This window comes from Oenanthe melanoleuca, chromosome 24 (assembly GCF_029582105.1).
Source record: "Oenanthe melanoleuca isolate GR-GAL-2019-014 chromosome 24, OMel1.0, whole genome shotgun sequence".
In the NCBI taxonomy this organism is placed as follows: Eukaryota; Metazoa; Chordata; class Aves; order Passeriformes; family Muscicapidae; genus Oenanthe; species Oenanthe melanoleuca.
In genome coordinates, this window is record NC_079357.1 from 2,006,756 (window position 1) to 2,021,716 (window position 14,961).

Consider the following 14,961-nt stretch of genomic DNA (forward strand, 5'->3'; position numbering starts at 1 on the left):
GACAGTTCTGATGTTACTAAAAATAAAACACAATCATCAGTAAGCTTTGATATGCCAATAAAAATATTCTTTATAATTGCAAGGGTTTATTTGGTCTGCACAAATTTACAAATACATAAATTGTTAAAATAAAGACAACATTTGTCCTTTCAGCATGCATGTAAAAGTATTTTGCAATTTGCTGCTCTTCATGTTCACTTCCTGTGGCTTTTCCTGTTATTTACCTACCATATAGCTGAATATTTATAAAATATATGATAACCTTGTGAATTTAAAATGTTCAGCTATCCAAAATGGTTTTGGAAACCAAATCCTTCAATGTGTGTGTGTAAAACCATTTGTTTATCCATCCTTAAGCCTGAGGAAGTTCTTACTTCTCTCATTAACTGATGTGCTCAGCTGAATGCAAGCACTTCCTGGAGCTCAGCTGAGGCAGAAGAGATAAAAAACTGGGCCAGGAATATTCCCTGCCTTCTTCTTGCAGTGTTTTGTTTAAACCATGCACTTGTTCAGGGTCAGAAATGCACCACAGTGCTTGTCTGTCATACCTCTGTTTTTATAAACTTGGTTTAAAAAAGCCAATATTTTTCACTTGGGCTGTAGATGGATTAAATGATTGGTAAGAGCCTAGTGTGTGCTTTTTCTTCTTGCACTAATACAAACTGTCCTTTTTTTCTTTGCAATTTTATAGGAGTGAGGGCTTTCAGAAGTCCACAGCTCACACCTCTGATTTACAATTTTTCTAGTTTTTATCAGAAAAAGGCATTGCAGGGACACAGTGGGAATCTCCATGAGGGAGGGAACTGGGGTGTGAATTTACAGTTGAATCATCTTCTGTACCACAGGCTCACAATCTGAGCCTTCCCCTTGCAAATGCAAAGAGAAATGCACAGGTTTGAATTCCTGAACATGCCAAAGCCAAGCTGTAGAACTTCCAAATCCCCAGTTTGAGTGTGGAACACATCCAGAGACAGCTGGGGCATGGGACAGCTCCTGGAGGAGCAGCTGGGGCTTTTCCTTGTGTTAATCCCAAGCACCTGCTGTTGTTGGACATGCATGAAATGGCAAAAACCAGAATTCCTTCTGTAGCTGGTGCCTTCCATGAACACTTGGAGTGGCTTTCATTGCACTAGTTAAAATGTAGCTGAATAAAGAAGGGTAAGAGAGAAGTGCTGTCAGAGAAAATTTAGAGTTTTGGGCTCTTCTAATCTACCCAGACTGTCAGGGTATGGAGAAAGAGCTCATGAGGGGCTGAGTAAATACTGAATCTATGTCAAGCAATATGAGTTGAGTCTAGACCCTGTGAAAATATGGGAAAAGTCCCAAATGTCCATGGAATTTTTGTGGAAAGGCTGAAGGACAGTTCTGCAATCAGGCACATTAACAGGAAAAGTCTTTCAAGTAGGAGTAGCATGTTTGGAGCAAAAACATCCAAGATGAGGTGAACAGGAACCAATCCAACCAGAATACCAGAAACTGGTGAAAGGTGGAGCCTGGGGCAGTGGAGTTTGCTGCCATCACCAGTGTCTTCTGCAACAGCTGCAAACTCAGGGAAGAGATGGGAAACAAGAAAATGCAATGTGGCTGGGGATGGTCCCTCCCTCTGTGCTTCAATATTTAAATGAGAGAGTCTGTGCCATGCCTGGGTGGTTTCTGACCAGCTCTGGTGTGTTGGGCACAGCTCACAAGTTCTTCTTTCCCACATGATGCCAATTCCTTCTTTTACCTTCAAGCACATGATGAAAAAAAACCCTCTGGCCTAGAAATCTCCTTGTCTTTTTTCATGAAGTTTTCCTTGCAGTGGAGTGGAGGAGAAGAGAGAATCCTTTATTTGGATAAAATAGAGAAAGGTGCCTGTGGTGAAATAGAATAGCAGAAAATATCTATTCTCTCCAGCTTAAAAAAGGGCATGTCCTGTGGGATAGAGCACTCCTCATCAGGCAGAGAAGGGACTTGAGGTAGCAGCTGTAATTCAAACTGGATAATTAAACACAATACATTTGAGAGCCCTGGCCATGGAGCTTTTGTGTGTGAGTTGTTACCATTTCAGGAAAAAGCTGCAGGTGTTTCTGCATTCCCCTGGGAGCTTGGGCCTGTTATGATCAGTTTGACATTCCCTGAGCAAATCTATTGTGTTGGGAGCCTCTGGAGACCTGGAAGGACATTCAGCTTCCATTGTCTGGGGCAGGAGCAGTTTTATGTGCTCTCAGAAGGAATTTTCAGACCCAAGGCTGATGAGGTTTTGTCTTCAATACTCAGCTGTTGAGGACTGAGTACTGGTTTTACTCATTTTTTGTGATCGTGTTCTTCCATGAGAGGATTTTTGCCTGTCCACCTTATAGAGATTATACAGAGTTTGTGGAAAATGTCTTGACAAACACAAACCTTGCTGGTAATTCCCATGTTTTGGATGTTCTGAATGCTGGGGAAACACTTGACAGAGAGCCCCAAATGAGAGTTTTGCATGCTGGGGTCATCCTTGAATTGTAATAACTGCTGGTTCTGCTTTGCTCAGAATACTAAACCCTTTTTTTCTAAAATAAACAAATTTTGTGGTGCTTTGCAGGAGGAACCTGACCAAATTGTCCCTGATATTCAGCCACATGCTGGCAGAACTCAAAGGGATTTTCCCCAGTGGCCTCTTCCAGGGGGACACGTTCCGGATCACCAAGGCAGATGCTGCAGAATTTTGGAGAAAGGCTTTTGGTGAAAAGTAAGTTTCTAACTGGGCTTAGAAATAGAGGTGTGGGAGCAAATTGCACACAGTGTTCCTTAAGAATTCTGTTCAAAAAGGTTAAAATAAATGATGGGAAAGACCTGCTGGTCATTTGCTCCTTCTCTAGGGTGAGGTAAGGAATTATTCCTGGATTAAATTTCCCAGTTTTTGTCCTGTCTGGTTTTAAATGTGTGTGGATGAATCTTTCCCCAGTTTCCCCAGGAGGCTCTTTTATTGTTGCAGTGCTTCCCTTGATAATTCTGCTTAAATTTTCCTCTCCTTGATTTAATTCTTTAACTTGTGAGTAAGCTCTACAAGCTATGCAAAATAATCCTTTCTTCTCCCAAAGGTTACCATACCCCCAACATGGGTTGTTTTTAGCTAAACCATAATATTCTATTCTTTTCATCTTCCCTCCAATTAGTCTTTCTAATCATTTACTCACCTCTCTTCTTCTCTGAATTTCTGTTTGCAGAATGACTTTGCTAAGAAGAAAGGGGAATCCTAGCAGTCTTTGTGTGCAGACTGCTGAAATGTCAGGTTTAATTTCTGTATCTAATGAAACACTGACTAAATGAACCATGGAGGTGTTCACAGCAATGTTTGGGGATTAAAGTTAATGGATTGGGTACTGCTTTCAAACTGGGGGAACTGAGGTACTTCACCTAAAGAGTTTAATTAGTAGCTGTCAGAACAAAAAGCCAGAATATATTTACTCATGAATTGCACAGTTGTCTGAAGTGAGGCATTTTCTTGCTGTGTTTCTATACCACTTGATATATTTAAAAAAAGGAAAATACTCCTTTAAACAGGAGCCTGTGTTTTGGCTTCTGATTATCTTCCTTCTCCAGTTAATCCTTTAGAGAGTTGTTTGCAGCCTTTTTTTTTTTTTAACCATATGGACTTAACTCCTTCCCTACCAGCTGCAACACTGTGAAATTATTCTCAAGTGATGCTGTGGTAGGACTGCAGAAAGAGAGAAAAGAGAAACCAGGGGGGACTTCTAATTCCAAAATTTTGCATGTGTAGAGAAAATTGTCTGAAGTTCATTTGGCTGCTGATTTCCTGCAGTACCAAGAAATCTGTGTTTGTGTGACGTGGGTAAATCTCTTGCAGCTATTTTTGATTTTTCTCTGTTCTGTTCTCCCAACATGGATCCTCACAAAGATGCTGTGTGGGTGTGTTCATGGTGGTGCTGCTCAGGCATTTCCCATCCCCTGCTTTTCCCCAGGACCATTGTTCCTTGGAAGAGCTTCAGGCAGGCCCTGCACGAGGTGCATCCCATCAGCTCTGGGCTGGAGGCCATGGCCCTGAAATCCACCATTGACCTGACCTGCAATGACTACATCTCAGTCTTTGAGTTTGACATCTTCACACGCCTCTTCCAGGTAGGAATTGAGGAATGGGAATCATCTCTTTTATCCAGGCCAATATTTTACACACATTATTTATACTGCATGGGAGTTGCTTGCCTTGCCTTCTTTAAAGTGTAATATTTAAGACCCCACATTGCAGTAAAAGTGGGTGATATTTCTGGCTGTAGAATAAAAAAATCCCTAAATACACACTGCAACTCCCAGGCACATTCAACATCCTGCCATGAATCAGGTTTTCTCTTTCAAAGGTCACTTTGAGACTGAAGCTCTGACACAGCTTCTGCAAGCCAGGAAATGTGAAGCTTAGTTTATCACTCTGTCTTCCCTCATCCCTTTCTTTATTGTCAGATTTCTTTTCCATGAAGGGGGGGGTTGTTCAGGATGGAGCTCAAGCATGGAAATTTGGGCTTCCTATCTTTTGAACTGACCCAGCCAGGATGTTGTGAACATGTCTGTGTGTGTGAGAAATCTCTGTATCACTGAAGGGATATTAATAGTAGGTAAAATTCTTCTCCTCAGTCTCTAATAGTTCTAAATTCAAAAACACAGCTTCTGATGGTACAATTGGGTATTTACAAGAACAATCACTTACTTCTTTGGCTCTGACTTGTCTTTTCCCATGTGATGGGGTGGGTTGTAATTAAGATATGTCTAGATGAAAAATTCCCATGTTTGGTGTTGCAATGTAGCTGATCTCATTCAGCACTTTTTCCAAGTGTTGTACATAAAGAACAAGTCAAGAGCTGCTGCACATTCCAGGGGATGCAGAGTTCTTAGGGAGTGCTGATACCTTCTTGTAGAGCAGTTAAAAACCTTGGGAAAATCAGGTGAGATTTCCACACCCAAGCCCTTCTCAGGGCTGGGAGATTTCAAATGGTTGTTGTGACTTTTGGGGCATCATTTGAAGGAATGTTTGAGATGTGTGTGCTGCTTTCTTTATTCAGATCTGAGACCAGCCTCAGTCCTTGCCACACCCCAGTGAGGTTGGGTTGGTGAGGAATAGTCACAAGTTACAGACAGTGAAACTGAGACTCAGAGGGGAGGTCACTGTCCCCAGGCCATGCAGGAAGTTGGAGAGCAGACCAGTCATGGTTCCTGGGCCTGGCATAATCTCATTAAACTCCTGCCTTTATCCCTGTCTGGGGAATGAGTCATTTTCTCTGCAGAAGCAGCACAATTGATGGCTATTCTTAAGCTGTGACCTCAGTGACTTCTCCTTTTGTATTTATTAAAGGAGTTTTGATTAAGGTTTGTCTTAGGTGATGATTTTATTCCCCAACAAGCAAGACACTCAAATGCCAAGTGCTGCATGGGAATGAATGTTTTGGCTCCTCTACTGGATTTGTGGTGGAACAGAAACATGTTTCTCTAAATGAGGAACCCTTTGATTCAGTAATTTTGACCCTCCCCAGAAGTGTGTGGTTAATTTGTTTCTTTGGTGCTTCCCCAGCCCTGGTCATCTTTGCTGAGGAACTGGAACAGCCTGGCAGTGACTCACCCTGGCTACATGGCATTCCTCACCTATGACGAGGTGAAGGCCAGGCTGCAGAAGTTCATTCACAAACCTGGCAGGTGAGAGGGAGCTGAGCCAGCAGGGCTGACATGATCTGTGCTCCTTTCTTCTGGGCTGCTTTTAGACATGGGAACCTCCTCTACTCTGTTTGTTGGCTTTTTCTAACTTGATTTCAAACAAATTACTTTAAGGGTGTTAACTTCTCTTGCTCTGGATTCTGGGTTTAATTTCACCTGGAGACCAGTGCTTGGATTCTTTTCTCATTTTGTACCATATTTCAAAGTTCCCCTTTGAACTGCCTGCAAAGCTGCTACAAATCATCAGTTTATCCCTACTAATTTTATTTGCTGTCTTGATATGGCCAGACAAAGGCTGCCTGCTTGTCACTGTATCTTTTCTGTCTGTTGCAAGCTGAAGTTTCTTTTCCTTGGTGTGTTTCCAGTTACATTTTCCGACTGAGCTGTACCCGCCTGGGTCAGTGGGCCATTGGCTACGTCACTGCAGATGGCAACATTCTCCAGACAATCCCCCACAACAAACCTCTTTTCCAAGCACTGATAGATGGCTTCAGGGAAGGCTTGTAAGTAACTTTATAAAAATCAGCACAACCAAGCATTGCATTTTGAATAGTCCCATTGCTGTCAGTGAAATAAGTCATTGCTGAACTATTTTGGCATCAGGAATTACTGACAGCTGTCTCTGCACTGGAGAGCTGTGTAGTAGCAGATGATAAATGTGCAGCACTGTTTCCCTTCTCATAAATCCTTTTTTTTTGTCAAACCCTTAATTTGAACCAATACTTTCAAGAATAACATAATTAATTTTGCTCCAATCATAAAATTCTTCCAAAACTTTAGAATTCAGAATACCTTGACTTCCCACCCCTTGCTTTTCGCCTTCATTCTTTCTTCCCTTCCCACCTCCAAAAGAAACCTTAGATATGTGTGTGTATACATGTGTGTACAGGCACATACAGAGATTTTTTTTTTCCCCAACTTCTTCCAGTTATTTATTTCCTGATGGCCGGAATCAGAATCCTGACTTGACTGGCTTGTGTGAGCCCACACCTCAGGACCACATTAAAGTTACACAAGTGAGTAAAATATTCAATTCCATTCCATCAAACCATGCCTTTCTCCCTGATTTCTACCTCCCTTAGCTATTCATCCAGTTCTGTCATACTTGGTGTTCCCAAGATTTGCAGTATTTTACAGGAATTACAGAAATCTTTGCATGATAAGGATGGGCAGATGAGATTGCAGAGACAGATTTTAAAGGTTTACTTTTAGAATGTTCTGCCAACATTGATGCTTTTGTGCCATTCAACATGTCTTGAACCCTGCTTTTCTTGGGATGCTTAAATTAAAATTATTGGATAATTTGAATTCCACTTTTTTCAGAGCTTGAATGATGCATCTAGCACATAAAATGATGGTGAAATCTTTGCATATTTCTGTTCTCCCTGTGATTTATGCTGTCCTTCCCTCAGGAACAATATGAGCTGTACTGTGAGATGGGCTCCACGTTCCAGCTGTGTAAAATCTGTGCTGAGAACGACAAGGATGTGAAGATTGAGCCTTGTGGGCACCTGATGTGCACCTCCTGTCTCACAGCCTGGCAGGTGAGCCTTGGCCTCTTCTTTACCTCCCTGAGGGCAGCTCCTTGATCTTTTACAGATATATTCCCCTCTCAGAACTGTTCAGGTGTGGAGAGAAGGTAACAGAATCATTGTCTCATAATGTCAGTGCAACAGAGCATGTTTAGATGCCTGATCTCTAAATATGGAATAAGGAAAAACTCTGAAAACTTCCTAAAGTGCTGTTTAAAAAAGCAGGTTAAAAGCTGAGTGTTGATGAAGCAGGTGCTAATCTGTGCACCCCAGAGGCTGCTGTGACAGGTGTCTTGTGTCCCCTGCAGGAATCAGAAGGCCAAGGTTGTCCCTTCTGCCGCTGCGAGATCAAAGGCACCGAGCCAATCGTGGTGGATCCTTTTGATCCCAGAGGAGGAGGAGGGTTGTCCAGGCAAGGGGCAGAAGGAACCCCCTCTCCCAATTATGATGATGATGATGATGACAAAGCTGATGATTCCCTCTTCATGATGAAAGAACTCGCTGGTACCAAAGTAAGGTCACTGATAAATGTGGCAGTGCATTTTCTGCAGCAGTTTTCTCTTTTGATTTGTGCCTGTGAGGCTTGGCAGGCTGTAGAACAGTAAAGATCCTGCTATGAAAACAGGGATTTAGGTGCAGTTTTGTGAGCTCACTTCACACTGTCATTTTGGGATCACACTTTGGAGCCTTTGATCTTTTGTGTGTTGTCTTGGAGGAATGGCCAGAGGGGTGGAAAAGCTGGCCTGACCTGTTGGAATGGTAGAGCTGGGTTTGGAACACTCCTCTCTGTGTTAGATTTTGATTTCCTAGCCAGAATTCACCCAGATCAGCAGAAATTCATCCATTTTTCCCCAGTGATACAGCCAGACAGGCACAGCCTTCCCAAGGTCCTGATGAATAGAGGGAAGGCTGTTCTGCTGAGGAACTCAATTTGGCTATCACCTTTTTATATGGTGGCTGATAAATCTGTCTAATAAAGGTGTGATAACTCTGCCATTAGTGCTGTGTACAGGCATTCTTTGTGGATGCCTGCATGGCTTTTTCATTTCTCACTTCAAAATCTGATTGTTGCTCTTGCATTTTTTTTTTTACTGCATAGGGAAGTGGGGTTGAATTTGGCTAATTTTTAATAGCTGAATCAACTCAAATAAGCTGCATTTCCTGATCAGAAAGAATCTTCACCTCTGGTTTACCTGGTGTCTTATTTCCCTTTATTTTCCATCCTGTGAAATAATGTACTAATTAGTAAACATTATTCCTGGAGGGCTTTTTATACATATTTTGAGGAAGCAAAGCAATTTTCCTGGTGTGACATCCTGTCAATGTTGGTATTTTATTGGCTTTAGTGAGCTCAAACATATGTGAAGCTTTTCAAAATTAAACAGCCCTATCTTTGATTGTAAAAAAGAGAAAATAAAGAGAATAACAGGCACTGTGCTGCTTTAAGTGGAAAAGCAGCTTTCCAGGGACAAAAATGGAGGGTTTGGTGCACACCAGTGCTCTGTGGTGAAAGGACAGGATGTTTTGCAGCAGATCATGCCCTCTGGTGTTGAAAAGCAGCTTGTCCCTGCTCAGGGACAAGTTACTCCATCAGAACAGCCTGGTTTGTGTTTCTAAGTGTGCATTTCAGTGTGTCACAGCTCAGCCTGGATTGCTCCGAGTGCTGGCCACTGGATCATTCCTGGAGGACACCAGGAGAGCCTTGCAGAGAGCAGGAGCTGTGTGTGTTGAGCCCTGTGCTGACTCTGCCCCTCTCCTGCCTCAGGTGGAACGTCCTCCCTCGCCCTTCTCTCTGGCTCCCCAGGCTGCCCTCCCTCCCGTGCCCCCCCGGCTGGACCTGCTGCAGCAGAGAGTGGCCAACCCCCCCGGGGCCTCCAGCCCTGGCACCACCTCCAAGGTCAGGCACAGCTCCCCCTCCTTCCCTCAGCTGGGATTTGGGTGAGCCCAACATCTTCTCTATGACATCTTCAAGTATTTTCTTCCTTTTCTGTCTGGCCTCCCTTAGTGTGACTCAGCCTCAATCCCTGCTCCAGAAGGTATCATATATAGGTATTCAGAAGGTATCATATTTCTCTCCCAACTTTCTGCACTCATTTTTCTATCTAGCATTTTATACTAGGAAGCGAAGGGAGGAATTCAACTGGAAGAAATGAACTGGCTTTCTGATAGATCAGCAGATGGCAGTAGGATGATCTTGGTGACATTAAGTTAATGGTTCTTGAGATGCAGCAGCAGTTCTTCATCTGGTTCAGATGAAATAATGGAATTAGGAAAGTTCAGGCAGAAGAAAATACCTATTCCTGTGAATACTCATCACTGACTGATTAATGTTAACTTGTACAAATAACCCACAATTGAATCATTTATTAAAATAATGGGGAGGCTCTGTTTGGAATGCAATGTAAGGCTGCTGTAAGCTCATGTTTTCCATCAAGAAGAGGAATCTGGGGTGTTCAGAGTGCACATAGTTCCTGTGTTATCTCCTCAAGCCTGTGCAGAAGATGTGGAGACATCTCCTTGTAAAAACAGATCAAACCACCCCAAAACTCTCCCTGCTGCCCCCCACCTCCCTCCTGTGTATCTTTTCTGGCTGATGTAGCTTCGCTGAGCGCTGTTTCCCATCCCTGCTCCCCGCAGGCCGCCCCTGGAGCTCTGCACAAGGACAAGCCCCTGCCGATCCCGCCCACGCTGCGGGACCTGCCGCCGCCGCCGCCGCCGGACCGGCCGCCCTCGCTGGGCTGCGAGAGCCGCCCGCAGCGCCGCCCGCTGCCCTGCACCCCCGCCGACTGTCCCGGCGGCAGGGACAAGCCTCCCCCGCTGCCCTCCGGCCGCCAGGGCGAGCTGTGGCCGGGCAGGCCCATGCCCAAAGCCCCGGCGGGGGCTGCGGGCGCTGCGGAGCCGTGGGCGGGCCGGGAGTTGTCCAACAGGCACTCGCTGCCCTTCTCGCTGCCCTCCCAGGTGGAATCCAGGGCTGAGAGCCTCCGGCTCGGCAGCACCCTCAGCCTGGACAGCCCCGGGGTGAGTAGGTGGGGTGGGGCTGGAGGTAATCTGGGGGAAAAGGCTCCCTCTTCTCACAGTGAGGAGTGGGATTTTGGCGTGGGAGAGATGGAAAGAACCTGGTGAATTCCAGGCAAGGGAAATGCTCTCATTCCTCTTGGAAACAAGGTTGAAATCCCAGTTTCAGCAATTCCAGTTTCAGCAATCATGAGCCACAATTGCCCAATAATTGTTCACCTTTCAGTGTTCACCTTTCAGTGTACACATTTCACTGTTCACCTTTCACTGTTCACCTTTCACTGTTCACCTTTCACTGTTCACTTTTCACTGTTCACCTTTCAGTGTTCACCTTTCACTGTTCACCTTTCAGTGTTCACCTTCCACTGCTCACCTTTCAGTGTTCACCTTTCACTGTTCACCTTTCACTGTTCACATTTCACTGTTCACCTTTCATTGTTCACCTTTCACTGTTCACCTTTCACTGTTCACCTTTCAGTGTTCACCTTTCAGTGTTCACCTTTCACTGTTCACCTTTCACTGTTCACCTTTCATTGTTCACCTTTCACTGTTCACCTTTCACTGTTCACCTTTCACTGTTCACCTTTCACTGTTCACATTTCACTGTTCACCTTTCAGTGTTCACCTTTCAGTGTTCACCTTTCAGTGTTCACCTTTCACTGTTCACCTTTCACTGTTCACCTTTCATTGTTCACCTTTCACTGTTCACCTTTCACTGTTCACATTTCACTGTTCACATTTCACTGTTCACCTTTCACTGTTCACCTTTCACTGCTCACCTTTCACTGTTCACCTTTCATTGTTCACCTTCCACTGCTCACCTTCCACTGCTCACCTTTCACTGTTCACCTTTCACTGTTCAACTTTCACTGTTCACCTTTCACTGTTCACCTTTCAGTGTTGAAAGCTGAGAATATTTTCTCTTGTTATCTGAAAAAGTCTGATTTACTCTGCTGGCTTTTCAGCCCTGAGAAACCCACACACATCAACTGTGAGGAGTTTGGGTAAAATCTGAGTTCAGTTTGGGTTTGTTCACCTGCAGGACACTGTTACCAGTGGACTGAGTAGTCCAATATTTTGTTCTCTAAAGCAAATTCCAGGCAGTTTTGCTTTCCTTGATGCTATTTCCTTAATTTTTCCTTCTAATGCTTCCAGCTTTCTAAAATTGAAAGCAAGCACATTTTTAGCCAGATTTTCTAAGAAAATGGCACGTGCACAGTTGTTATCCTGTCTCCAAATATGTGTGCTTGTCTGCATCCTTTTCCTCTTGGCTCCCACTTTGGCCTGTTTCAGCTGAATTTGCCAAAGCAAATTGGAATCTTAAAACATGTGAAGTTCTTCCTGCAGGAAAACCCCTTCAGTGTCCTCACTGAGGGAAAGCTGTCAGAGAATTCCTAGATTTTTGAGGTGTCAGTAAATTCTGTGGAATAAATGAGGGTGCTTCATTTTCACAGAGGCTGTTGAATGAGTTGTTTCTGATTCCTGGTTTGGAATTTTGTCTTTCAGAGCTCCAGCAGTGGTCCAGCAGCAACCTCAGAGTGTGAACACCCCAAAATCAAACCCTCCTCATCTGCCAATGCCATCTACTCCTTAGCTGCCAGGTCTGTTGGGATTTTTCACACCTTACAGAATTGCAGGGTGCTGGTACCACAACAGAGCTGGCACAACTCTTTCAGTCTTAGCTTTAAAGTCTGACAGATTCAAAACACAATTTAGAGAAAGCAGCTGAAATCAGCATCCCAAAGAGCTGTGGGGAGTGATGGAGTTCCCCTAGGCTGTGGCAGCAGGAATCAAGCTCCAGTTGCCATCAGCTCTTTGATAAATTCACTTTTAAGTGAGGCTTTGTGTGATATAAATGTGCATGATATTGTCACTTCCTTTTGCATCATGACCTTGTGCTGATGTGACCTTGTGGGCTGCATCCTGAAAACCAAATTATTTCTTTAGGCAGACTTGCTGTGAGGTGACTGTGGATTTTAAAAGGCACCTTGGTATTAATTAGATTTGGTGTAAATGTTTTCTATCTTGTTTCTCCTGCCTCCAGACCACTGCCTGTACCAAAACTGCCTCCTGGGGAGCAGTCTGAGAGTGATGAGGACACTGAATACATGTCACCATCCTCTCTGCCTGTGGTGCCTCCAGGTCCTGCTGTGCAAAAACCAGAGCTCAAAATGCCTTTGGAAATGACTCAGAGTTTACGGTGAGATTCTGGCTGCTCTTGCACTTCCTCCTCCCTGCTCTGGGGCAGCACATTTGGGACATCAGGGTGGGAATTTTGCTTGCTCAGATTTCTGAATTCCCCCAGTGATATTCACCAGATCTTGACTAAAATAGCAATAAAGGAAATGTGACCACTGCTCTTGTGCAGAGTCCTTGTACAGTATTAAAGGACTCAGATATCCCCTTCCTTCCCACTCTCCCTGCCAAGAACCTTTTGAGAGCAGAAATTCAAAACTCTTACTAAAATGTAATTTTTAGTGGTATCAGTTTTGGTGGTATCATTTTAACTCTTTTAAGCTGAAGTGCTGTACAGCAATAAACGTTAATAGAGCATTTTCTAGAACAGATACTTCACAGAGCAGTGGTGATTTCACCTTGAAACAAGAAGCTGTGCACAAACTCTGTCACAGAGACAAGGTGCCACCTGTGTGAAGGGGAATGTGTTCTCTCCCTCAGAGTTTTGGACTGTGACCAGCAGCCTGAGGGCTCCATGTATGAAGCAATGTACAACATTCACTCCCAAGCAGCATCCTCTGCTTTCGAGGCTGTCAACACTTCTGGTGAGTGGGTGTGCTAAAAAGCAGCTGAGGAACTGGGGTACAATGAATTGCTCCCAGTGGAACAGCATTTTAGGCCGAATTAAAGGAATTACATTTGTTTTTGTTGTTCAAATAGCTGGGATGTATTTGTGCATCAAGTATTTTTAACCCTTCTGGAAAGAGCTGACGTGAGGTTTGAAGTTCTGTGTCCTGTCAGTGTTTGGCAGATGGGGGGGGCAGAGTCTGCCGGGGGCAGAGCCTGCCTTGGGAGCTCAGCAGGTGCCTCCTGTTGCAGATGAAGGGAAGCTGGCAGCAGGCAGTGGCAGCAATGGCCCTGAGGAGTCAGAGAATGAGGAGGACGGCTACGACGTGCCCAAGGCGCCGCTGCCCGCGGCCGTCGCGCGCCGCACGCTGTCCGACATCTCCAACGCCACTCCCGCCTTCGGCCGCATGTCCCTGGACACCGACCCTGTCACAGGTCAGCCAGCTCCTGCCTCTGCAGCTGTCAGCTTGTGCCACCCCCCGAGGATTTGGGGTGTAAAGTGTAAAATCGGGTTTATGAGGCAGAATTTGGTTCTTGGGTGTTTTGGTTGATTTATTTCAGGTTTTGATTTATAGCTTGGAATGTGCTGCCTTGGTTGTTTAATCCCTGAGCTTGCAAATTGCACTGAAATCACAGTTAGGAAAAGCTTTTTTTCAGCTTAAAGTAGATTCCTTTAGCCACTGTTTCCTACAGGGCATAGAATGTTTTTTACCAGGATTTCCTGTCCCTGGGAGTGTCCAAGGCCAGGTTAAATTTGGGGTTGCAGCACCCTGAGATAGTGGAAGGTGTTCCTGCCCATGGCCCGGGGTGAAGGAGATGAGCTTTGAGTCCCATTCCAGCCCAGAGCACTCAGGGATTGTGTGAAGTTCCAGTGGAAGATCCAGGCCTGGCAGGGTTTGTGGCTCTGCCAGTGCCTGCAGATGGCACAAGTGTTCTGCACGATGCTCTCAGCTCCTCTGAGCAGGGACCAGGGCTCAGCAAGGTCAGCTTTTTGTCCCTGGGGAATAGAGGACATTGTGTCCTTCTGGCTGCAAGGCACATTCTACATTCTCTGAGGGAAAAACTAAAGCCTCGTGTCTGCAAGAGCCTTTCTGAATAATGATTGACTTATTCCCTGCTCAGCAGCTCTTAAGGAAGCTCTGAAACTCTTCCTGTTGGGGGTTTTCAGTCTGAATTTCAGTGCTGGGGATTTGCCAAGGAGGGAGGAATGAGTTTCTTGCTCCTTCTTGGGGCAGAACCTCCTGTACCCAGAACCCCTTCCCCCAGTGAGTCTTCTCTTTTCCTGCTTCACCATTCCACATCCCTGGCCTTCTTTAGCACAGAGAAGAGTTTCCTAGTGCAGAAAAGTTTGTTATTTTTGCCCCACCTCCCTGTTTCACTTTTTAAATCTGTCCCTGTGTCTGTAGAATTTGGCTGAAAGGGACAAAAAAGAAACAGACCAAGTCCCACCCCCTCTCCCAGATGAAGTACTGAGCTTAATCATTGACACTGTGTTTCTACAGCCCTGAAATAACACTGCTGTTGTCTTGCTTTAGGGGTAGGAAAATGGAAAATGTGGAAAATGCTGATTGTTACTGCTGTGGGAAGCAAGGCACTGGTGCAGGCAAGCCTGACTGCTGTGGGATTCATCTTGGCAGATTTATGCTCTCAGGAGCTGGACCCTGCAGTTTTAATTAATGATTTACTAAAATAACTGTCTTAGTAGTTGTCCTTTCAGACTGACCCATGGTCTGTGAAACTTGATCCAGCTCAAGCTGAAACAGCTATTCCAGAAGGCACTTTGGGGCAGAGGAGTGGGCAGACCTTTTTCTCACATGCACAAAAAGCTTTTTATGTGTGAGAAACTTGAATTCTGAAGATGAGGGAGTTGGACTGAGCTGTGGTCGGTGAGGAAGCTTCAGGGAATCTGATTCCTGAAGAGCCTTCTCTG

General features: G+C 44.8%; 1 protein-coding gene across 2 annotated transcripts in view; it reads left to right on the forward strand.

Moving 5' to 3' along the window:
• CBL (Cbl proto-oncogene) overlaps positions 1-14,961 on the forward strand; it is a 34,021-nt gene that overhangs the window by 13,683 nt on the left and 5,377 nt on the right. For both annotated transcript variants that reach the window (XM_056509687.1, XM_056509689.1), the window contains 13 exons: positions 2,567-2,713; positions 3,948-4,104; positions 5,543-5,664; positions 6,048-6,185; positions 6,611-6,698; positions 7,095-7,226; positions 7,523-7,726; positions 8,980-9,111; positions 9,852-10,232; positions 11,736-11,830; positions 12,274-12,429; positions 12,906-13,009; positions 13,284-13,466. In XM_056509687.1, coding sequence (XP_056365662.1) covers positions 2,567-2,713; positions 3,948-4,104; positions 5,543-5,664; positions 6,048-6,185; positions 6,611-6,698; positions 7,095-7,226; positions 7,523-7,726; positions 8,980-9,111; positions 9,852-10,232; positions 11,736-11,830; positions 12,274-12,429; positions 12,906-13,009; positions 13,284-13,466 — 2,039 coding nt within the window. The remainder of the gene's footprint in view (positions 1-2,566; positions 2,714-3,947; positions 4,105-5,542; positions 5,665-6,047; positions 6,186-6,610; positions 6,699-7,094; positions 7,227-7,522; positions 7,727-8,979; positions 9,112-9,851; positions 10,233-11,735; positions 11,831-12,273; positions 12,430-12,905; positions 13,010-13,283; positions 13,467-14,961) is intronic.